Consider the following 23159-nt stretch of genomic DNA (forward strand, 5'->3'; position numbering starts at 1 on the left):
TTCTCAAAAAAGCAAAATATATTGTTGTAACTGTCTTTGGCCAAGGAGATGGTGCGGAATGAATGGTGTATGGATACCCTGAAGGCAGAAATCTGCATGATACTGTAGGTAATATGGGGTGGTAAATCTAAACTGTGGCAGAATATTCTTCCATTTTACTTTCTCTGGGAAGGAAGGAAGGAAGGAAGGGCCACTTTTCAAGGTGCCTTCTCAGACATTGCTTGAGAGATGCTACTTATATGAGATCAAATATGTTTGCCCTTTTCATGCTTCTTTTTATCCACCTGACTTTGCCAAATGGTTGAATCCACCTACATAAATCTCGCTGATTCTGGCGGTTCAAAAATAGTGATCGCATAATATAAGCTTTGTGTAAACATGGCCAAGCTTCTTCATGGCCATAGCATTTTGGCAGTGAGATAGATAGATGATAGATAGATAGATAGATAGATAGATAGGTAGGTAGGTAGGTAGGTAGGTAGGTAGGTAGGTAGGTAGGTAGGTAGGTAGGCAGGCAGGCAGGCAGGCAGGCAGGCAGGCAGGCAGGCAGGCAGGCAGGCAGATAGGCAGGCATGATAGATAAATAGATAGGCAGGCAGGCAGGCAGGCAGGCATGATAGATAGGTAGGCAGGCAGGCATGATAGATAGGTAGGTAGGTAGGTAGGTAGGTAGGTAGGTAGGTAGGTAGGCAGGCAGGCAGGCAGGCAGTCATGATAGGCAGGCAGGCAGGCAATATTTAAAGAAATAAACATTCTAATACTAGCAATCGGTTTACTGTTCTTATTGCAAATTTGGAGAGAAAAGTTATGCTCGTATTAAAGTAGAATAAATTTTCATGAAATCTTAGCGTGAGCTGCCAAAGTCATGCACACATTCCTATCTGTACAAAGTAGAGTAATAGAAGCAGATCATAGGACCCGTTAGAGCTTAGCTTAATAAGCCACAACAGCTGGCTTTCCACAACACACAACAACCAAACCCAACAATATCCTAGGGAGAAGTGTGACTCATCCCCAACGTTAAAATTAATTCCATCTCTCCTTTTGCATCTCGGGACGACGTCTGCTCCAAAATACCGTAATTCTTGGTCCATTCCTCTTGTACCTCCTTGTACCTCCCTCCTTTAATTTTTGTCTTAGCCTCTGTAGACAAAGAACGGGACAGAGGAATTAAAAATGGGTGTGTTTCTTTGCAAGACAACATCCGTAAAGGTGTTTTGGATCAACAACAACAGCAAACAAACAAACAAACAAAAAAACCCTGGAAATTTTAGCACCTTTTTTTCAACCGCGCGAGAAAAAAAATTGCCTTTTTCTGCATCGCTTTTTGCATCTTGAGCTTTAAAAAAAAAGAAAAGATACTTTAAAAAAAGAGAGAAAGGAACGGTATTGTAAACAGTAGCTTGCCGTAAGCGAGCAAAGAAGCATTTGATGTCACCTCTGCCATTTTCTTGGTGTGTCTCAGCCTTTCTTAGAGTTTGTCTACCAGTTGTTCTCTTCAGTGCTTTTTCCTCCCCCTGATTTCTGCTTACTGTAGCAAAATCACATCAAACGCAAAGCTAACAACACACTGTCAGGTTGTTGGTTTCTCTCTCTCTCTCTCCCTCTCTCCCTCTCTCTCTCTCTCTCTCTCTCTCTCTCTCTCTCTCTCTCTCTCTCTCTCTCTCTCTCTTTTTGAAAAGGACGTCAAGAGACAGGAGCAGAAAGATCTGGTGTGCTAATAGGCAAACTCGTGCAAGCGACCTGGTCCACTGACAGATTCCCTCTTTGTTGTCTGTGCCGACCCATTTTTTTGCCAGTGATTTGTGACATATTTTTCCGTGAGATCAAATACATCGCTGACATCTGATTGCATTGTAGTGCTTGTTTACCGGTGCAATTTCTTTTTTCTTTCTCTCTCTCTTTTTTTTGAAGGACCTTGAGACGAGATGGAATATTTTACCTTGAAATAATTAAATTTGCATCCCGGATTGTGACAGGCGTTTCTTTACAAAGATGCTCAGCAGAACATCTTCTCCGTAATGGGCCTTCAAGGCGCCGAAGGAAAATTGAGGGTGTTGGGAGACAGTTAGCTTCCCGCTTTCGTTATCCGCCGTTTGAGGTTCATCAAATGGTGTTGTCATCGCAGGATAGGTGTGAACTTCCCAAAAGTATTTGCCTGGCTAACTGGTGGAAGTTTCAGGTTGTTTCAGGGAACTGGTTGTCCATGATCAATAACATTCTGGGGTTCACCGACAAAAGGGCGACCGACAAAAGCGCGCCTGACTAAACCGCGGTGACAAAACCATGAGTTCTAAACCGAGTTTGCAGGAGACAATTAGTTCGCTTCACTAGGTGAAGATTTATTTGTGACTCTCAGAGATTCCTTGCCGAGTATTTTCTTGTTCAGCGTTGCGTTTGGAAGATATCGACCTGGCAGCTCTCCAAGCCTGAGAAGGTCTGTGGTTGTCAATTCACCTTTGAAAGGCTGTTTGCCAGGACTTTACTGGATGTGAATGAGAGGAATTCACATTAGCTTAATAAAAAGGGTTTTGTCGGGGCAAGGAGTCTGCTTTGTGATTTTGTGAAGCCTAGATCAGAACCCTATGGTCCATGCGTGACCCGACAAATGCGCGCACGACAAAAGCACACCAACAAAACCGTGTCGCTAAAACCGCAACATCATCAACGCGCCGACAACAGCGCACCGATAACAGCGCACCGATAACAGCGCGTCGATAGAAGAGCAATTTAAGTTAAGGTAAGGCTTAGGTTTAGGGTTAGGTTTAGGGTTAGCGTTAGGTTTAGGTTTAGGGTTAGGGTTAGGGTTAGGGTTAGGTTTATAGCGCGCTTCTGTCGGTGCGCTGTTGTTGGCGCGATTCAGCGTTCATTCGTCAGCGCAGTATAGAACTCATGGTTTTGTCACCGCGGTTTAGTCGGGCACGCTTTTGTCGGTCGGCCTTTTGTCGGTGAACCTGGTCCATGTGGTCCTGAGGAGTTGGTCATCTTTTGGCGAATGAACAACAATTCTACCACCATGCGTCAAGACAGATTATACTCTGAGATATATTTTGGCATCTATTAATTTCAGTGAGGGACGTGTGGAGAATACCACATTCCAAAATGTCCAGGAATGGTCTTTTTAGACACTGAAATGCAAAACAAGCAGGAGATGGATCTTCTCTGACCTACCTTTATTGTCTGCCGTGTATAACATAGGCTGGACGAAGTAATTCTTTGCAGCCCAGTGACTACACACAAGATTAATAGGACTGTAATCATGGTCTCACCCAACTGGCCCTTGCGCTTATTCCTTGTTTATCATTCTCTCCTCTCTATGTCACATTGGGGCTACCACAAAATGTAATTTATGTTTAGCATTTGCCAGGTTGGAGATGAAGGGTTAGTGCTCAATGAGGGATGTCCTCGCTGAGTAGGGAGGTGTAGGAAATCTTACACTGAGATGGGTGGGAGATGGCTAATGAAAAAATCTCCTTGCAAGATGTAGCTATTTGAAAAGCACAGAAGGAGGCTGCTTGTTCCCAGCAGATTCAAGTGAGCAGCCAAGGACTCACACACAGTGTTCAAGCAGAGAGGTAACACTTCAGCCAACTGAAGGCTTTGACTAATGGAGCCTTCTTTGTTGGCTTGGACAAAGGAATAGGGAAAGCTCTAAAGGTGAAGGTATCTAGCAGGGAATATTAATAACGGGGACTAAATGGAACTCGTTGGAGCTAACAGTTGGAAATGTCTACAGCAGAGGTGTCCAACCTTGGCAACTTTAAGACCTGTGGACTTCAACTCCCAGAATGTTTCAGCCCAGGGGTATCCAACCTTGGAAACATTAAGACTTGCATACTTCAATTCCCAGAATTCCCCAGTCAATATGTCTGGCTGGAGAATTCTGAGAATTGAAGTCTTGAGGTCTCAAAGTCTACATTCTACTTGTGGGTTTTCTGAAAATATTAGGTTGGTCAATGGTGGGAATTGCAGAGAGGTGGACCTGATTGACCAGTGGACTAACTAAGAACCAGGGGTGAAATTCAGCAGGTTCTGGAGAACCCATAGTGGAAATTTTGAGTAGTTCAGAGAACTGGCAAATACCACCTCCTGTTGACTACCTTGACATTGTAAATGAATCCGTGCCAAATTTGCTAAAGGCAGGCATTTCTGTGGCATGGTTACTGGTCAGTCCTAGAGGAGATCAACCCCGACTGCTCTTTAGAAGGCCAGATCCTGAAGATGAAATTTAAATACCTTGAACACCTGATGAGAAGGAAGGACTCACTGGAGAAGAGCCTAATGCTGAGAATTGTTAAGGGCAGAAGAAGATGACACAGAGGTGGCTGGATGGAGTCATCAAAGCAGTCGGTAAGCTTAAATGGACTCCAGAGGATGGTAGAGGACAGGAAGGCCTGGAGGAACGTTGTCCATGGTGTCGCGATGGGCCAGACACGACTTCCCAACTAACAACAACCTCATTGTACTAGAAGAACCATTACTTTTTCTTTCATCCACAAGATCCGCTGGACAATTTCCTGCAGCCTGCAGTTGTGGCGTTGCAGGGAACGGCCCTTAAGCACACAGTAAATTATTGAACTTCAAAAGAACTTAAGCAGAGAAAGCTAGAGTTTGTGCGACTGGGAAAATGTGTTTCCTTCCGCTGGTACGTCTAAGATACAGAGAGAGATGCTTGATCAGACAATGTGAGCACTGAGTGAAGGACGGTATTAACATTAAATATTTACACCCTGAGCAAGTTCTTGGCAGGAGCTGGTGTGCTTGTTGTTAAGTTGAACAGCGTTCAGATGCAGCACAGTTGGCTTGGTGGTTTGTGGTTTTTTTTTGAGATTTTCTTCCTAGAATAACGAGGAGACTAGTAGTTTTTAGAAGAAGGAATGCATCACAAAAAGAAACCCGTTTGATATTAAGGGACACTTGAAGATTGAGACAGATAGTTCAAGAATTGAAACCATGTTATTCAATTCCATCAATGTACAGCTGGATATACAGTAGATCAAGGATGGTGAACCTATGACACATGTGCCAGAGGGGGCATGCAGCGCCCACTGTGATAGGATGCGAGCCGTCGCCCCGGTTCAGTTCCACTGCGCATGCATGTGTGCCTCCCGCTGGCTAGCTGGCATTCAGGTCTCTGCTGCGCATGTGCATGGGAAAGTCGAGGCATGCGCGGGGGAGCTTTGCGTGTATGCATAAGGGGCGGGGCGTGCAGAGGGGTCACACACGGATGCAGAGGGGTGCGTATGTGGGGGGGTTGCACACGCATGCACCGGGGGGATCAATGCATTTTGGGGGTTCGTGAACTTTGGGCATTCGGTCCGGAAAAGGTTAGCCGTCACTGCAGTAGATTCAAATGCATGAGTATTTATACTATGCATTTTAACTATAAATACGTATATATACAGTTAAATTAGTGTCCCGCTATGTAAAAATAATCAAAAATGCTAACTCCCCCTCAAAATGACAAAAAAAATTTTTTTAAAAAAAATAAGAAATACTTTGAAAAGCACATACAACTTAAACAACTAACTTTGAAGATTACAGTTCTCAGAAATCTAATATGGAATCGATGCTTTTTCTGGATATTTGAACTGGTACGTTGTAAGAGCCCTGGTGGCGTAGGCTAACTCTGCCTACTGCCAGCGGTTCAATCTGGACCGGTTCAAGGTTGACTCAGCCTTCTGTCCTTCCAAGGTCAGTAAAATGAGGACCCAGATTGTTGGCGGCAATAGGCTGGTTCTGTAAACCGCTTAGAGAAGGATGTAAAGCACTATGAAGTGGCATATAAGTCTTAAGCGCCGTTGCAATTATTAGCATTCAAAGGCATTTTGGGGTGCAATAGTTTTAGTGGGAAATGTTGTCTTCTTGTCATTTTTGTACTGAAATTAATACAAATGCCTGTTAAAGCATTTTTAGTAATATTAATAAGTTAGCTTCCGTCTGACCATATTGTCAATATTGCCCGAAAATGCTTTTTCAGAGTATTGGAAAGCACAATATGTATTGGAAATGCATCATAAAAAGCTATTTTTATGGTTAATCTGAACAGAGAATAAAAGATGAGGAAATGAGTTCTATAAACCAAGAGAGAATGATGATTTATAGAAAATGGATACCAAAGAAACTTGAAATGTGAATAGGTATTTTATTGTTACTTTTAAAAGGTGTAATGTTGTCTTTCGTGCAATAAACCTGATTGAATTTAATGTCCTCACATGTTGTACAAGTAAACGTTTGTTAACACTGAAACAAAATGACATGTTTATTGCTGAAACGTGTTTTGTCAATAAAAGAGAAAAATAATAGGATATATGATTTTACATACAATCTATTCTAGAATTTGGTTGTGTGTTTGAAGTCTATAACAAATGCTGACTTTTTTGGAATTGGGGGAAACATAATGACCTTTCCAGTAGTAATTTCAGCTCTCTAATCTAAGCTACCATCATGCTTTGAACAGTCTATTATCTAAATGTTGGGTTAATTTCTCATGCATGATGTTTTTAGAGACATAAACAACGCCATGTTTCTCTGTTCAGTTTCTCTCATCATCTGATCGACATCTGCCAGCGTGTGAGTCTATCTCATGGCAACTTGGGTGTGTAGATGTGATAGTTGAAGTTAAATCTTAATTAATACTACAGGCTGTGGAGCACAGGTCATTACGAGACATGAATCATAGGTGGAACTCCATTGATTGTGCATTCTTGCATGTCATGGTTAATTTGTAGTTTTGGACTGTAGCTTAGTATGGCCCCTTGGACCTTGGCCATGTTGGTTGGGGTTGATAGCCACTGGAGTCTGAAACTTAGAAGGTTTCTTGATTGCCTGTCTTAACTCTTGTGAAATTCAGGATAATTCCTATAAATCACCCTACCACATGTCTTTTTGGTATCTAGATACATTGATTTCAATATCCAGTGTTTCCTAGTTAGCGTGTCTTCTATGATGTAGACTTCTGAACTAGATTGTGTTGGGCAAAGCTATCTTGAGTCAGAGAGAACATCCAAGTCTCGTGGTTCAGTCCACTTTTCTCCATGTTGTGTCCATGACATTGTCAGTAGTTTGTGATTCCATCCTTGATTGTAAGGTAAAGGTTCCCCTTGCGCATCTGTGCTTTTCATTCCCAACTAGGGGGCGGTGATCATCTCCATTTCAAAGCCGAAGAACCAACGCTGTCCGAAGGCGTTCTCCGTGGTCATGTGGCCGGCATGACTCAACGCCAAAGGCGCATGGAGGAACGCTGTCACCTTCCCCCCAAAGGTGGTTCCTATTTTTCTACTTGCATTTTTTTACATGCTTTCAAACTGCTAGGTTGGCAGAAGCTGGGACAAGGAACAGGAGCTCACTCCGTTACGTGGCGCTAGGGATTCGAACCGCCAAACTGCCAATCTTTCTGATCAACAAGCTGAGCATCTTAGCCACTGAGGCACATTCTCTGTCTAAAATGGGCCTTTCAGTGTAGAGGTTGAAGTTTCTTAGTATGTCACTAGGTGGCATTGAAACTTTGCTTTATCAATTCTTTAGACCTTCTACACAATACCCCAGATCTTTAAAGGTGTCAGCAATACTGTTTTATTGTTAAAGGGCATAGTGTAATATATTCGTCTCCATCCAAGGAAGTCGTTTAATGCCCCAAAACATGTTCCTCTCACAGCTCTGGGCTGTTAACTCGGCTTATTTGGTATAATAATTAGCAGAATTTCTCACTAACAGAGGCACTTAATACCCACCTCACATTTCTCCACCGATGTTTTTGTACGTGACATATTGCGCATTCTGTAAATAAAACGAAGTGGGTCGGAACCGAAGGCCTGTATGACACTGTTACTTTCCGCGCGGGTGTACATTAACCTCTTCCTGGGGTTTTGCATAGTCTTAGCGCAAACAAAGTTTGGGATTTTTGTGTAAAAGGATGGGGAAGATGGTCCAAAATGCAGAGAGGTTGATTTTTTTCAACGTGGGTGAAAAGAAGAGAAAATAAACAAGGAAGCGTACTCTGTCGACTCTACAAGTCGTTTAAAATTATGTGGAAACCTTTTAAGGTTCTAAAGTCCTGTTGCACTTTTCATTTTCAGTTAGTTTATTTTGACAGCAAATGCCCCCAGAAAGGGGAATTATTTAGGATTTAGCAAGTTTATTTGTAGGAAGGTTAACCTCCTTTTTTTTATCATCTTGGATACCAAAAGGCGGTGTGATTTCTCCAAACGCATTCTTCAATTTTGTATGACTTACAGTACTGATTTGTGATCCTAGCATTTTAGGTAAAGGTAAAGCTTCCCCTTGCACATAGGCGCTAGTCGTTCCCGACTCTAAGGGGCAGTGCTCATCTCTGTTTCAAATCCGAAGAGCCAGCGCTGTCTGAAGACGTCTCTGTGGTCATGACTAAACATCGAAGATGCACGGAACGCTGTTACCTTCCTACCAAAAGTGGTTCCTATTTTTCTACTTGCATTTTTACATGCTTTCCAACTGCTAGGTTGGCAAAAGCTGGGGCAAGTAACGGGAGCTCACTCCATTACGTTGCACTAGGGATTTGAACCGCCAAACTGCCGACTTTTCTGATCAACAAGCTCAGCGTCTTAGCCCCTGAGCCACCGCGCCCCTTATTTTTATTTTTGGATTTTATCCAACCCCTTTTATTTAAATCATAAAGAAAGTCCCTCCCCTTCTGCAATTGACCGATAGTTTAGATCTTATATAGACTTGATATTGAAAATTAAAACTGGAGAAGGACTTTATAGGCTGACTGTATTACGGAAGTATGTTCTGACTTTAACAGAGTCACACAGAGAATTCTGCTTTTTTCTCTCCCCCCCCACTCCCTTTACTAGTGCTCATTTAATTTGATGAGAATTTATTTCAAGGAAATTTGCTTGAGTGGAATGTGATGTTCTGGCACTTACTTCATAATGAGATGGCCAAAGGGGCATGTATGCATCAAAGGTGGGTTCCTACCAGTTCGTACCTATTCGGTAGAATCGGTTCGTCAAATCTACCAAACCGGTTAGAAGAGGTTCCATCAGTGGACCCAGAAAGCAGGCCACACCTACAGAAGAGGTTCCAAAAATTTTTTGAAACCCACTACTGGTCCTTGGATATGATTATTCTACACTATCATGCTCCTATTTATAAAACTCAGTGCCTCTGTGAAAGGTAAGGATGACTACTGCGTTTGTGGTGCAATCAGAACATTGCGTGTGTTGAAGTTGTTTTAACGCAAACCAAAGATGCCTTTTAAAAAACAAGTTTACATCCTATTCTTATGCATGCCAGTGCTGTGTGTGAGGTAATTTAAGGTGGTTCTGACAAGTGTCGTCGGCATCTTCATATCCGGTCACAGGGGCGGCAAGCCACTCCCATCCGGTCACATGGGCGGCAAGCCACTCCCACAAAGGAGGCAACACCCACAGAGTAGGTTCGAACAATTTTTGAAACCCACCACTGGTATGCATACATGTGCAACTGTCTTCCTTTGCATTGTAATTTATTCTACATTCTGCAATTTCTGAGTTTTCCACTCTGTCCTGAAGGATCTCTCTTCACCAAGAACGTGCTGGTTTCCTTGTCGTTTTGTTTATGTTCATTTTAGGTGATCCATTTGTATAGTCACCCATCTCTTAAGGGACGTGGTGGCTCAGTGGCTAAGATGCTGAGCTTCTCAATCAGAAAGGTCAGCAGTTCGCCAGTTCAAATCCCTAGCACCACGTAACGGAGGGAGCTCCCATTACATGTCTCAGCTTCTGCCAACCTAGCAGTTCAAAAAATGGAACCACCTTTGGTGGGAAGGTAACAGTGTTCTGTGCGCCTTCGGCGTTTAGTCATGCCAATTCGGTAAATCTTTTGGTCTTCCCAAGTTACCCCCATCCTGCTTTATGCTCTCGGTCATCCAGGTGTTCCAATAGATTGACCTGGATTTGCCTGGAAATAAATGATGTGGTTTTTCCACTGATCCCAAGTTAAAAATTGTTGAGGTCTAGTTCAACGTTGGATAGCTCCTGGATGGTTTAGGTTGGCCTTCAAAATAATATTTACCAGATACAAGAAGCACAGTAGCAGCTTGCGTCCTATTACAATCTTGGAGCGGTACTTAACTTTGCTCCACTTCCAAAGTTCAGAAGTGTTGCTGAATTAATTAATGCCTTGGAAGCATGTGGTCAATAATTAAAGTTACAGCAGTTAAAAGCGTTTACTTCCCATTCCCACATACATGGAGACTAAACAAGAAAGAAAGAAAGAAAGAAAGAAAGAAAGAAAGAAAGAAGGAAGGAAGGAAGGAAGGAAGGAAGGAAGGAAGGAAGGAAGGAAGGAAGGAAGGAAGGAAGGAAGGAAGGAAGGAGTCAGATAAAAGAGGTCTGAGTCAAGAAAATAAGATGAGTAACTTATGAGCCCCTTCCTAGTTTAAATGAAGATAAAGGGAGGGAGGAAGCACATTCAGACATGCAAGTTTCTGTTCCTATAGCTTTGCAATACACCAAGCCCTAAACAGGGACCCATACATCTCTTTAAGATAAACAATTTCCCTGTCCAGTTGTGTTCGATCTAGCGGAAAACTCTCATCTCTGTTTCTTTGCCGAGGGAGCCAGCACTGTCCGAAGATATTTCTGTGGTCATGTGGCCAGCGTGATTATATCCTGAGGCACACGGAATGCTATTGCTTTCCCACCAAAGTGGTACCTATTTATCTACTTGCATTTGCAGGGAAAGAAAGAAAGAAAAAAGAAAAAAAGAAGGAGGGGAGGGAGGAAAAGAAGAGAGAGACAAAAAGAAAAGGAAGGAAGGAGAAAGAGAAAGGAAGGAAGGAAAAGAAGAGAGAGACAGAAAGAAAAGGAAGGAAGGAGAGAGAGAAAGGATGGAAGGAAGGAGAGAGAGAGAGAGAGATTATTGATCTTGACCTTCTGTGTTCCCAGTTCCAGATTTCCAAGAAATTCAGATGCAGCATCTGGATGAGAAAGTTTGATGTAAACAAAACCCAAAACATATTCCCATAGCGAACCATTATACTGTTGATTCGCAGTCTTGCAGATAGAAAACCGAACACAGATTCTTAACCCAAATAAAGAAAGGAAGGGCTAATGCATGTTCTTTCTCCCTATTCTGGAGGGGAAAAAATATTCTATGTAGTTATCCCGATGAAGTTAGGCATTATCTTGATCTAATTCACGAAGGATGAGATAAATTGGGGCGACTTCACATTGCGCTTCCCGCTGGTGAGGAGATGAAAAACTTTGCAGGAAGCAGCCATTTTGTAACTATGAAGATGTTGGAGCACTGTGTAATGGGCCTGACAGCCAGTATATGTGGGATTTAATGCTCCAGCTGCTTATTGATCTGCTCTTTAGCCAATGGTGTGGACAGAGGCAGTAGCACTTAGCACCTATTCTTAGACTGCTGAGCATCTTCAGTACGATTCTCAAAAGTGACTTTGTAAAAACGACCCCACTCGGGACGAAGACGAGGCTTTTAAAAAAAAAACAATAAAGAATTTGGGGAATTTTTCTTTGATGGAATCGGACGTTCATTTCTTAAGGTTTTGTTTCGTTTTGAATCCGAAATCAACGCAGGCGACAGCTGCCAAGAGTTCAGTGTTTTAACTCGGAAGGTTGAACATTGCCACCGCTGTGCCAGACATACCAACGTATGATTGGAGTCAGCAAATATTTGGGGATGATACGTCACGAATGCAGCTGACTTTCCATTTGGATGGGAAGGTTCGAGCATCAGAGTAAGAATTGCAACGGGGGGAATCAGGAAGGTCCAAACGAAGCATCTGATGATTACGGATGTAATTCAGTTTCGTAAGGTTGGTGACATGCAACTCTCCGGAACATGTTTTCATGCTGAAAATAATCCCGTTAATTTCACACCACTTTGATCCTATAGGTCAGGGGTCGGCAAACTTAAACACTCAAAAGAGTTATTTGGACCTGCTCCCCACAGAAAACACCGGGAGCCACAAAGGTCCTAACCGGAAGCCCCCCTGTTCAGTTCTGGAGCTGACCCGAAGTTCAGTTCCCCCACCATAGAGTCTCCTCCTAGCGCGGCGTACTTTTCCCTCTACCTGTCATAACCGAAAGCCCTATCAATTGTGGAGACAACTGGAAAACCCTCCCCTTGCCAAAGAGTCTTCTCCTGGCTCACTGTGCTTCTCCCCCTCTCCCACCGGAAGCTTCTCTCAAAATTGTGGCGCCAACCGGTGACGGAGCCGCAGCAGAGGAAGGAAAGAGCCACATGCAGCTCCAGAGCCACAGTTTGCTGACCCCCTGCTATAGATAGTCTTGACTTTGGTAGGCTCAAGATCCAGAAGGATCTTGACAGACTTGAACACTGGGCCCTATCTAACAAAATGAAATTCAATGTAGAGAAAAGTAAAGTCCTACACTTAGGTAAGAAAAACCAAAAGGACACATATAAACTGGGTGAAACCAGGCTTAATAGCAGTGACTGTGAGAGGGATCTTGAAGTCTTAGTGGACAACCAGCTAAATATGAACCAGCAGTGTGCAGTGGCATTCAAAAACGCCAACACGATCCTAAATTGCATTAACAGAGGGATGCAATCAAGATCAAGTGAGGTGCTAATACCACTCTATAAAGCCCTAGTAAGACCATACCTAGAGTACTGCATCCAGTTTTGGTCACCACACTATAAAAAAGATGTTGAGATTCTAGAAAGAGTGCAGAGAAGAGCAACCAGGATGATTAGGGGACTGAAGACTAAAACATATGAAGAACAGTTGCAGGAACTGGGCATGGCTAGTCTAATGAAGAGAAGGACCAGGAGAGACATGATAGCAGTCTTCCAATATTTGAGGGGCTGCCACAGAGAGGAAGGGGCTCCAGCTGTTTTCCAAAACACCCGGAGGCCAAACAAGGAGCAATGGATGGAAACTGATTAAGAGATTCAACCTAGAAATAAGGAGGAATTTTCTGACAGTGAGAACAATCAACCCATGGAACAGAAGTTGCCTTCAGAAGTTGTGTGGGCTTCATCATTTGAGACTTTCAAGAAGAGATTGGACTGCTGTTTTTCAGAAATGGGGTAGGGTCTCCTGCTTGAGCAGGGGGGGGTTGAACTAGATGACCTATAAAGTCCCTTCCAACTCTGTTAATCTGTCAATGTGTAGTAAGCATCTCTCTTGGTTAACGGCCACCTGAAGAAAGAGAACTCAAAGCCCTTAAATGGTAGAACCGCAGGTTTGTAGCGTTAGATGGGGGGGGCTCCTTAATCCAGCCTTCTACTCACTGCAGGTAGTCCTCGATTTACAACAATTCATTTAGTGACTGTTGGGAGTTACAACAGCACTGAAAAAAGTGACTTGGGCACCATTTTTCACACGTACAACTCCACGGTCAAGTGACTTACAGCTTGACAGCTGGTTCATATATCTATCACGATTGCGGTGTCCCAAGTTCACGTGATTCTGAGATGCAAAAGACAACAGAGAAGGCGGATTCACTTAATGACCGTGGGGCTAATTTGACAACTCCGGTGATTCCCTGAACAAGTGTGGAAAAGAAAAACGGAGCAAAACCCGCTTAACAAAGGTCTCACGCTGAGCAACCTCAATTCTGGGCTCAATCGTGGTCGTAAGCCGAGGACTTCCGGTACAGAAATTTCCCTTCCCCTTTAGCTTGTTGAGAAATTTGCACTCCGGACAAGTTAGCGGCCAGAGTGGTATTTATAGACCGATGTGGGGGAAAGTTAATCAGTAATGGATTCCGCCTGCAAGCTTGGATGAATCTCAATATGCAGAATAGTTCTCATGTTATTAGCCTGATTGACTTTCTATCAGACAAGCCAGCGCAAGTATATTTCAATAGTTACAGAACTGAGCAGATCAACCGAGGAGGCCCAAAGTACACACCAGGCAACATTATCAATCCCAGCCTGACAGAAGTACATTTGAAGTTCATTATAGTAATCTGTAGTCGTGCCAAAAGCAGACATCACCGCAGAGTTGCGAAGCCTATTATCCCCGGGGAACTCTTTTGGTGTGAAGATAAATAAAAAGTGTGCTGGGAAACTACTCTTTCCTTTGTATTCATTGAATTCTTGAGGCACTTCACCCTTTTAAATCAACTGTGGGGGTGGAAATGTGGTTTGTTAGCAGGACACCTGTGGGTTAGTTTGCAAAAATTGAAGACAAGCAGGAGGGGATAGCAGTAGCACTTGGATTTATATACCGCTTCACGGTGCTTTTACAACCCTCTCTAAGCGTTTTACAGAGTCAGCCTTTTGGCCTCAAAAATCTGGGTCCTCGTTTTATCGACCTTGGAAGGATGGAAGGCTGAGTCAAGTTGACTTGAGCCGGTCAGGATTGAACCCCTTGCAGTCGGCAGAATTAGCCTGCAATACTACCTTCTAACTGAAATGAGCCGAGGTGGCGCAGTGGTTAGAGTGCAGTACTGCAGCCACTTCAGCTGACTGCTAAGCTGCAGTTCGGCGGTTCAAATCTCACCGGCTCAAGGTTGACTCAGCCTTCCATCCTTCCGAGGTGGGTAAAATGAGGACCCAGACTGTGGGGGCGATATGCTGACTCTGTAAACCGCTTAGAGAGGGCTGAAAGCCCTATGAAGCGGTATATAAGTCTAACTGCTATTGCTATTGCTACTGAGAAGGAGAGAGGGAGGGAGGGAAGGAAGGAAGGAAAATAGCAATAGAACTTAGACTTATTATTCACAGTGCTTTGCAGACCTAAGCAGTTTACAGAGTTACCACATTGCCCCCAACAATCTGGTCCTCATTTTACCCACCTCGGAAGGATGGAAGGCTGAGTCAACTTTGAACCTAGTGAGATTTGAACTGCCGAATTGCAGGCAGCCCCCAGTCAGCAGAAGTAGCCTGCAGTACTGCACTCTAACCACTGCGCCACCACAGCTCTTAAATGTTGGATGCCCAACATGTTGGTTTTGTGACCATGAGTCATGTGTTAATCTGAAAATAAGCTGTAAATTAAGTACTCTTGCAAGCCACAGATGGTCTGTGGAATTACTCGTAAAAGGTATGATGGACTGGTTCTCCTAGATTCTTATCTGGTGGGGTAAAGGCACTTTTTATATGGCAAAAGAAACATGTCCCATCTTTTTAAAGTCTGCTCCCTTTTCTAGTTTCCAGAAAGACTCTCGGCCATGCTTGCTAAAATTGAGGTCAAGAGTTTCCGTAATTTTGAGGTGGGAAACGCGTGAGGACTATAGAGGAAGTGCTAAAATAGGCACAACACCTCTGGATGTGTGAGCGCGCAAAAAACTTGCAGTTCCAGGAAAACATGGAAACCTTAAGTTGTCCTCACATGCACGATTGATTGATTCCTTCCATCTTGTGCTATCGCCATACCCATTCAAGCTTTGGACCATTAAAAGTTACCCAATCCTGATGTAGGGTAACTTTTAATTGAATTAAGGACTCTGGAAAAGTTTGATTTCTTTATAGAGTTCATTATCAGCCCTTAGTAGTAGAATATATCCACCATATGCAGAAGATACACCTGTCTCTTGGTCGACATGAATGATGATACCTCATTCTGACTCTTCGGAAAAGCTACTAACCAGACTTGTAAAGTAGTTTATGCCAACCTAGTTAGAATAGAACAGAACAGAATTCAAGAGGAGTTGAACTTAAGTATAATATTTATTGTCATTGTATTTAAGTACAACAAAATTGGTTAGTTAGTCCACTCATGGCTACGTAGGGATTCTAGTCGCATGCCTCTTTTAATTCCGCCCACAGTTTTTGCCACTCCTTCTCCTACACCAGTAATGGTGAACCTTTTCGGCACCAAGTACCCAAATCGGAATGCACATGTGTGTGCCAGAGCACCGGAAACCCAGAAGACCAGCTATCTGGCACGCTCATGCCTGTTTTTCGGCCGATTTTGGTTGTTTTTCGGGCTGTTTTCACGCCATTTTTGAGGGCCAAAAACGCCTTGGAAAACAGCCTGAAAACAGCCCGGAAAATGGGCTGGTTTTTTTACCATTTTTAGGTGGTTTTCAGACATACTGGCTCCCATGAAAACCACCAGGTGACAGCGCCCGTGCCCACATAGAGGCCTTTGTGTGCCACCTATCTCACGCGTGCCATGGTTTGCCATCCTACGCATTACAACAGATGTACCATGCTGAGCAAGACCGAAGTAAATCCTAGTGGCCCACATGAATGTTGAATCGGCTGGCATATTTATGCTCTAAAACGGCTTCTTGGATTTCCCCCATCACTGTGCTTCGTCGGTGTTTGAGAATAGACAATTTCGGTCTTTTGCCCAAAGAATAAATTTCTCACCTTATTTTGCCACCGATGCTTTTGAGCCAGCCATTGGGTGGCCGCACAGTTGCCTTTGGGGGGAAACCTTACGAAACCTGAAATTTGGCTTTCAATTAAGTTTGTGTTGACACAGGTGAAGGGTAGTCATCCATTTCGGATGCTGGCAAGCAGACAGGACGATACGCAACATCTGTGTTGTATGGGCTTGACAATTAGGAGGAAGAAGGAAAGAAAAGGAAACACTTGGGTGCCAGGAGGATTTTTAGCTCTTGCGTGAAATAAATGGGGTTGGTTTTTTTTGCGGGGGGGGGGGGGAACATAAGAAGCCCTCCTGGGGAAAGCAAAATCCTGAGGCTAGACTTACTCCTGGTTGTTTGTAAATCAACACATAATGATTCACACATCTTTTCACTTGTTAGGCTAATATTAGCAGTGAAAGTGGAGTGCATTTGCTGGGGGAACCAGCCCTAACACTGGACTCCGTTCTTTCTATTGAAGTTGGGGATGTTCCAATGCTGGAAGTTTTCTTTTTTTATTGAAAAGTTTTAATAAATTTTACAAATATTTCCCCTTCCTCTTCCCTCCCCCCACCCCAACCCTCCCCTCCTCCAACCCTCCCTCCCCTCAACTTCCCAGAGCAAAATACAGGGTATAAACATTTAACAATCATACACTAACATAAGCTAACTAACTATAGCATCCTACCTCCCTCTTGTACTTTAACTCCCCTTTTATTAAGCTAAATTTAGATAAATTATAACATTCCTTGTTCATTCATAAGCTAACTGAAATTTCTTAGTCCGATATTTATTTTGAATGCAATCAATCCATCTTCTCCATTCCAGCTTGTATTTCTCATCTGAATGGTCCTTCAAGTATGCTGAGATTTTGGCCATCTCTGCTAAATTTACTACTTTTAACGTCCATTTTAAGAAGAGGCTGGGCAACCATTTGTCTGAGATAGTAGTATAGGGCCATAATGGGGCTCTCTTTGCGGGCACGCGGGTCGTTGCCTCAGCCAGCTCCACCACACATGCGTGAGTGCCCTCCGATGGCCAGCTGATTTTTGGGTCTCCGCCGCGCATGCGTGGGGGGGGCGCATGCAAAAGCCGTGGGGGGAGTGTGGCATGCCCGCCTCCCCATGCCTCATTTTTGGTCCCAGACAGTGGTGGGATTCAAATAATTTAACAACCGGTTCTCTGCCCTAATGACCAGCTGGGTAGGCGTGGCTTGGTGGTCTTGTGACTGGATGGGTGTGGCCAACTCAATGTCACTCACGTCGATGGGCGCTTCGCCTTAGCTGTTATAATGTAATAAGGGTCAACCGGAGAGGCAGTTTCTGTAAGCAGGGCAATAAAGATGAGGCTAGAAACAACTCCAGAATGTTTCTTTCCTGCCTTCCTTACAGGATTAGCCCTGTAAAGTGGAGAAAAACAAAAGAAGATTTCTTCCAAAAACCGGTTCTCTGAACTGCTTAGAAAGTTACCAACCAGTTCTCCTGAATAGGTGCAAACTGGCTGAATCCCACCACTGGTCCCAGGAGGCTTCAGGGAGGCGTGGAGGTGTCATCCGCGCATGCACGTGGGGGGCTCATGGCGGGTCATGAGCAGGGGCATGCCAGCGCACACATTATATTATGGGTGTGGCACGCGATGAGAAAAAGGTTAGCCATCACCGGTCCAGGGTTTCGTGCCCTAGCAGGGGGGTTGGACTAGAAGACCTTCAAGGCCCCTCCCAGCTCTTGCTATTTTTCTTTCTTTCTCATTCCAGCGTTTCCTAGGGATCAGAGCACAAAAAAACATCAGGTTCATTGGAACACGGAACACTCACATTGTTTTTTGAGTTGTGACTGGGACCGTTTTGTTCTGTGTTTAAAACAAAATTTCTTTTTCATTTCCTGCACACCCTCCGAAGAATGCCTGAACACGTCAACATGGACTTCGAGCACAACGACGCACCGCCCGACAATCTCACAAGCAATTCCGCCTTTCTATTTTTATTTTCCACACAGAGAGTATTTTTTTTATATATATGTAAATGCACACACAGAGGAAAAGACTTGGGGGGGGGAAGTGAGAAGAGCAGATTTTAAAAAAAATGTTTAAACACAACCCTGGTTATTTGAAAGTTGTTTGTTTTTTTAAAAAAAATTTGGACAAAAGGCCACTCTTTACCCCATTAAGCGTGCATTTTAAAATCTGCACCGCGCTTATTTTTGTCCAGGAATTAATTTTCTGTTTCTGAAAGCTCTTGATCCGTTGAGATTTTGCAAGCGGGGTGTATATCCAGGCGCATTGCAGTGCGCATAAACACATTATCAACCAACCGGTTGGTGGAACAGGCTCGCTCTCTCCATCCCCCCCCCCCCGACACCCCCTCTTTTTTTCTTCATTTTATTTTGGTGGAATCTGCAAGTGGCTTGATGTATTTGACACATGTGTGACAGCTCCCTGCATATGAGAAGAGCGGTGTGTTAGACTACCCCAGCTGTGTGTGTGTTTGTCTGCACATCAAGCCCGAGAGCACCCGCTTAGTCAGATCTGACAATCACATGTGAGCTGGTATTACTTCCACTCCAGAGTGCATTTTTATGCCAAGAGCTTAACATTTGAGAAAGAAATTGTCAGGATATAGTGCTACCCCCACACTCGAGAAATATCCTCATGCTACCAGCTCAATAGTCTTTTATTGTACATACATACAAATAGCTCCTTCTGAATTCCTTTCCTTTCTCTCCTCTCCTCTTTTCTCCTCTCCTCTTTTTCTCCTCTCCTCTTTTCTCCTCTCCTCTTTTATCCTCTTCTCTCCTCTCCTCTTTTCTCCTCCCCTCTTTTCTCCTCTCCTCTTCCCTCTTCTCCCCACCCCGCCCCTCCCACCAGCGGTGGTATTCACTTATCTTCCCTTCAGATTCGCAAATGTAAGCGTGCGCCGTGTCTGCGCATGCGCAGAAAGGCACACATTACCTTGGGGCGGGGGGGCGGAGCCTCCCGCAGCCGCCGCTACCGGTTTACCCAAACCAGAGAGAACCGGCTGAATACCATCTCTGCCTCCCACCCCTTTCCCTTCCCTTCCCCCATCTCTTTATCCTCTTTTTTTCCCCTCCTTCCCCTCTTCCTCTTTCTCTCTCCTCTTCCTTTCTCTCTCCCTCTCCCTCTCTGGCCAATAAACTCATCCGATAAGCGAACCTTGACTTTTTGGAGGCTTTTATGCCCAACTCACATCTTCACTGCTGGTTTGGTCTTCTCCGATATCACTTTATTGGGTTGAAATCACACCAATTTGTATTTACTCTCAAATTATGTGATACGGGGGAGAAAAAATCGTTTACTTGCATTGTACATTTGCTCTTTTCACTACTCACGTTTCGAATGGTTGTCAGGTCTGTTGTGTTTACATATTTTTTGTAAAAAAAAAAAAACATCTGCAGAGTAAGGTGAATAGAAGTTTGGAATCTTACTGACTCTGAAATAATTATTTGTTGTCTTTTCAGAAACGAAAACTTCTGCATGAACTTGGTGAGACCTGTCTTCCGTATTTGACGCCAAAAGATCCTGGCTTCCATCAACTGGTAATGTTCAAAAGGAACATATTTTGAGAAACCTTAACGATGTGTTTGTCGGTCTTTTTCTTTCTTTTTACATCTTGTTCTTGAGTACTTCAGCTCGCTACTTACAAGAGGAAACCTCCAAACTCAAAATTGATTAAATCAATATATCCAAGCGGATTAACGGAGGACAATGAAGGGTGATTTTGGTTGCAATGCATGGTTTCCTATAAGGCCAAATTGGAGCCTTTGTCTCAGTTTCCCTTTATTTGCAAAGTAAATAAACGAAGTTAGTGGTCTCTCTTGGTGTCCCCTCTGCAAATACAGTAGTGGCAGGGGTGAAATCCAGCAGGTTCTGACAGGTTCTGGAAAACCGGTAGCGGAAATTTTGAGTAGTTCAAAGAACCTGTAGCAGAAATTTTGAATAGTTTGAAGAACCGATAGCGGAAATGTTGAGTAGTTCAGAAAACCGATAGCGGAAATTTTGAGTAGTTCAGAAAACCAATAGCGGAAATTTTGAGTAGTTCAAAGAACCAGTAGCAGAAATTTTGAGTAGTTTGAAGAACCGATAGCGGAAATGTTGAGTAGTTCAGAAAACCAATAGCGGAAATTTTGAGTAGTTCAGAAAACCGGTAGCAGAAATTTTGAGTAGTTCAGAAAACCGATAGCGGAAATTTTGAGTAATTCGGAGAACTGCCAAATTCCACCTCTGGCTGGCCCCAGAGTGGTGGAAATGGAGATTTTGCAGTAACCTTCCACTGGAGTGGAGAGGAAATGGAGATTTTGCAGTATCCTTCCTCTGGAGTGGGGTGGGAATGGAGATTTTGCAGTAACCTTTCCCCTGCCACGCCCACCAAGCCACACCACACCCACCAAGCCACGCCCACAGAACCGGTAATTTTTTAAAAAAATGAATTTCACCACTGAGTAGCGGATATATGGGTATGTCTCAATTGCGAAGGTGAGTTTGAAGAGAAAGGGACGTGATTTGGAAGAGTTCAACTTGATCTGGATACAAGGTTTGCGCCCTGGTAATACAGGGGAGAATAGGAATAGACATAAATCCATACTGATAGGGGGGTGGGGGAAGGAGGGATTATTAAAGAAATGGAAAAAAAGTGTGCAAACTTTTTCTTCAACAGTTTGGACAAATATGAAACACATGGGAAAACGTGGGTAAGTTCTCTCCAATTAAGTAGGAACATACTGAATGAAAGACGTAAAAATGAACCTTTTTCTCAGTTTTGAACAGCTACAGCAGGAGTTCCAATATTATAGCCATGTCAACTTTTCTTATGTTGACATGTGGTCGAAAGATGCATTTTTAACGGCCCCCACCTTTCTCCTCCTCCCCCCCCCCCCACTGTTTCAGGAAGAAAAGTGCGTTCTTTTGCCTTTTTCTTTTTAAAGATTGATGGAAGAGGGTTATTCCTTTTTACAGCAGTTGAAAATTTATCACTTCACATCTGTTGAGAAAAGTTGTGCAATTCAGATTTAGATATTGCATTTTACCTACAAAACATCTCAGATCTGTTGAGATAGGATTAAAAAGACCCCAGTCTGAAATGATGGAGAATTTCCACCAATTTGGCATACTTAAAAATGTCAAATTTGTTGAGTTTTGGGGAAGTTACTCTTTTAGGTAATCTGAAAGGTATCAAGTTAGGAGTGTCAGGTAAACTTCTATGGTTTTGGGAGCATTAATATTTATATAATGTGCTCTTTAAATTCTCTTCTCTTTATACTTCATGAAGGGACACGGTGGCTCAGTGGCTAAGACGCTGAGCTTGTTCATCAAAAAGGTCGACAGTTCGGGGGTTCGAATCCCTAGTGGAGTGAGCTTCCATTACTTGTCCTAGCTTCTGCCAACCTAGCAGTTCGAAAGCATGTAAAATGCAAGTAGAAAACTAGGACCTTTGGTGGGAAGGGAACAGCATTCCGTGTGCCTTCATTCTGGCCACATGACCACGGAGACGTCTTCGGACAGCGCTGGCTCTTCGGCTTTGAAATGGAGATGAGAACCACCCCCTAGAGTCTTCGGACAGTGCTGGCTGGTATTATAATATAATACCAATATTATATTCGTTTTATGCCCTTGTAATCCTTTGATTTGGGGTGGAGTCGGGGTGACTGAACAGAGCTGAGCGTTTACTGGCCAGATGCCCTTCCTGACGCCCACATAAAGTTCACAGCAGATATTTTCTCTTTGCGCCCTGATAGAGAAACATGTCGCTGCACTCTCAACCTCCCAAGCGGGAGGTGAGTGTCTTCACCTCTAGGTCACCACACTGCTCAATACCAATAAAACATTTTTGGGACCCCATAATCCCTTGGGGGTGGAGTCTGGGCAACTGAATGAAGCTGAATATTTACTGGCCAGATGCCTCTCCTATCGCCAGCATGGAGTTCTATTCAGCAGATATATTCTCAGTGTGCCCAGTAGGATCGAACTCACAGCCTCCTGATTATGAGGTGAGAGCTCCATCTCAAGGCCACCGCGCCACTTCTTACCAATACAAGATATAACAGCATAATATTATGGGGATGGTATTTCCCAATCGGAGGGGAGGCCCAATTGGCCTCCCCTCCATTTAGGCTAAGTTGGAAGATGCCAAACGAAAGTCTTAAAGGAAAAGAGACTTTTTCTTAGTTTGAAGAGATACAGCCGTCGTTCTTACTTAAGGATCTTTTTAGGGCTCGGTCTCCATGTAGGTAGAGGTCATCAGGCTGGGCCTCCAAATCGGGAAGGCTGCCGTTTAGAAATGTCTTCAGTTTCTTGATCCAAATGTTGTTATCTCCCCGTAGAGAACTGGGGCGCCATCCTTGCTTGGCCCCAAAGAGGGCTTGGCAGAGCACGTGGCTGCTGTTGTCACTTAAGTGCCAAGGTCATCTTGGCTTAAAACAGAAACAGAGAGGCGGTGTATGATTTGTAGGCAGCTAAAAATATATCGCCTGACCTCGAGCTGCTCCGGGCATGTTAAGGTTTTGTTCTGGGATAATGTTAAAAAAAAAATTAAGCTTGAAAACTTATGGTTTATTTTTTTCTTTGAGCAGATTCATTTAGGGCCCCTTAGATCTGTGTGAAAAAAAATGGGGTGACCTTTAATATTAGCTGTCAGAGATAACAGCAGAAGTGATGTGGGTTTTGTCCCTTCAATCATTGAAAATGTCCAGTACAAGTTCAATGGTGTCTTTCTTTCTTTCTTTCTTTCCTTCTTTCTCTCTCTCTCTCTTTATTTCCTTCTTTCCTTCCTTCCCTCCCTCCTTCCCTCTTTCTTTCTCTCTCACCTCCCTCCCTCACTTTCTTTCTTTCTCCCTTAGCTCCCTCCCTTTCTCCCTCCTCTTCCTCCCTCCC

At 43.7% G+C, this 23159-nt stretch overlaps 1 protein-coding gene across 1 annotated transcript in view; it reads left to right on the forward strand.

Moving 5' to 3' along the window:
- The window catches only part of FTO (FTO alpha-ketoglutarate dependent dioxygenase), a 72152-nt gene that overhangs the window by 14953 nt on the left and 34040 nt on the right, over positions 1 to 23159 (forward strand). Inside the window, exons 2-3 of the mRNA XM_032231144.1 lie at positions 19751 to 19828; positions 20766 to 20835. Coding sequence (XP_032087035.1) covers positions 19751 to 19828; positions 20766 to 20835 — 148 coding nt within the window. The remainder of the gene's footprint in view (positions 1 to 19750; positions 19829 to 20765; positions 20836 to 23159) is intronic.

Source organism: Thamnophis elegans, chromosome 14 (assembly GCF_009769535.1).
Source record: "Thamnophis elegans isolate rThaEle1 chromosome 14, rThaEle1.pri, whole genome shotgun sequence".
Taxonomy (NCBI): Eukaryota; Metazoa; Chordata; class Lepidosauria; order Squamata; family Colubridae; genus Thamnophis; species Thamnophis elegans.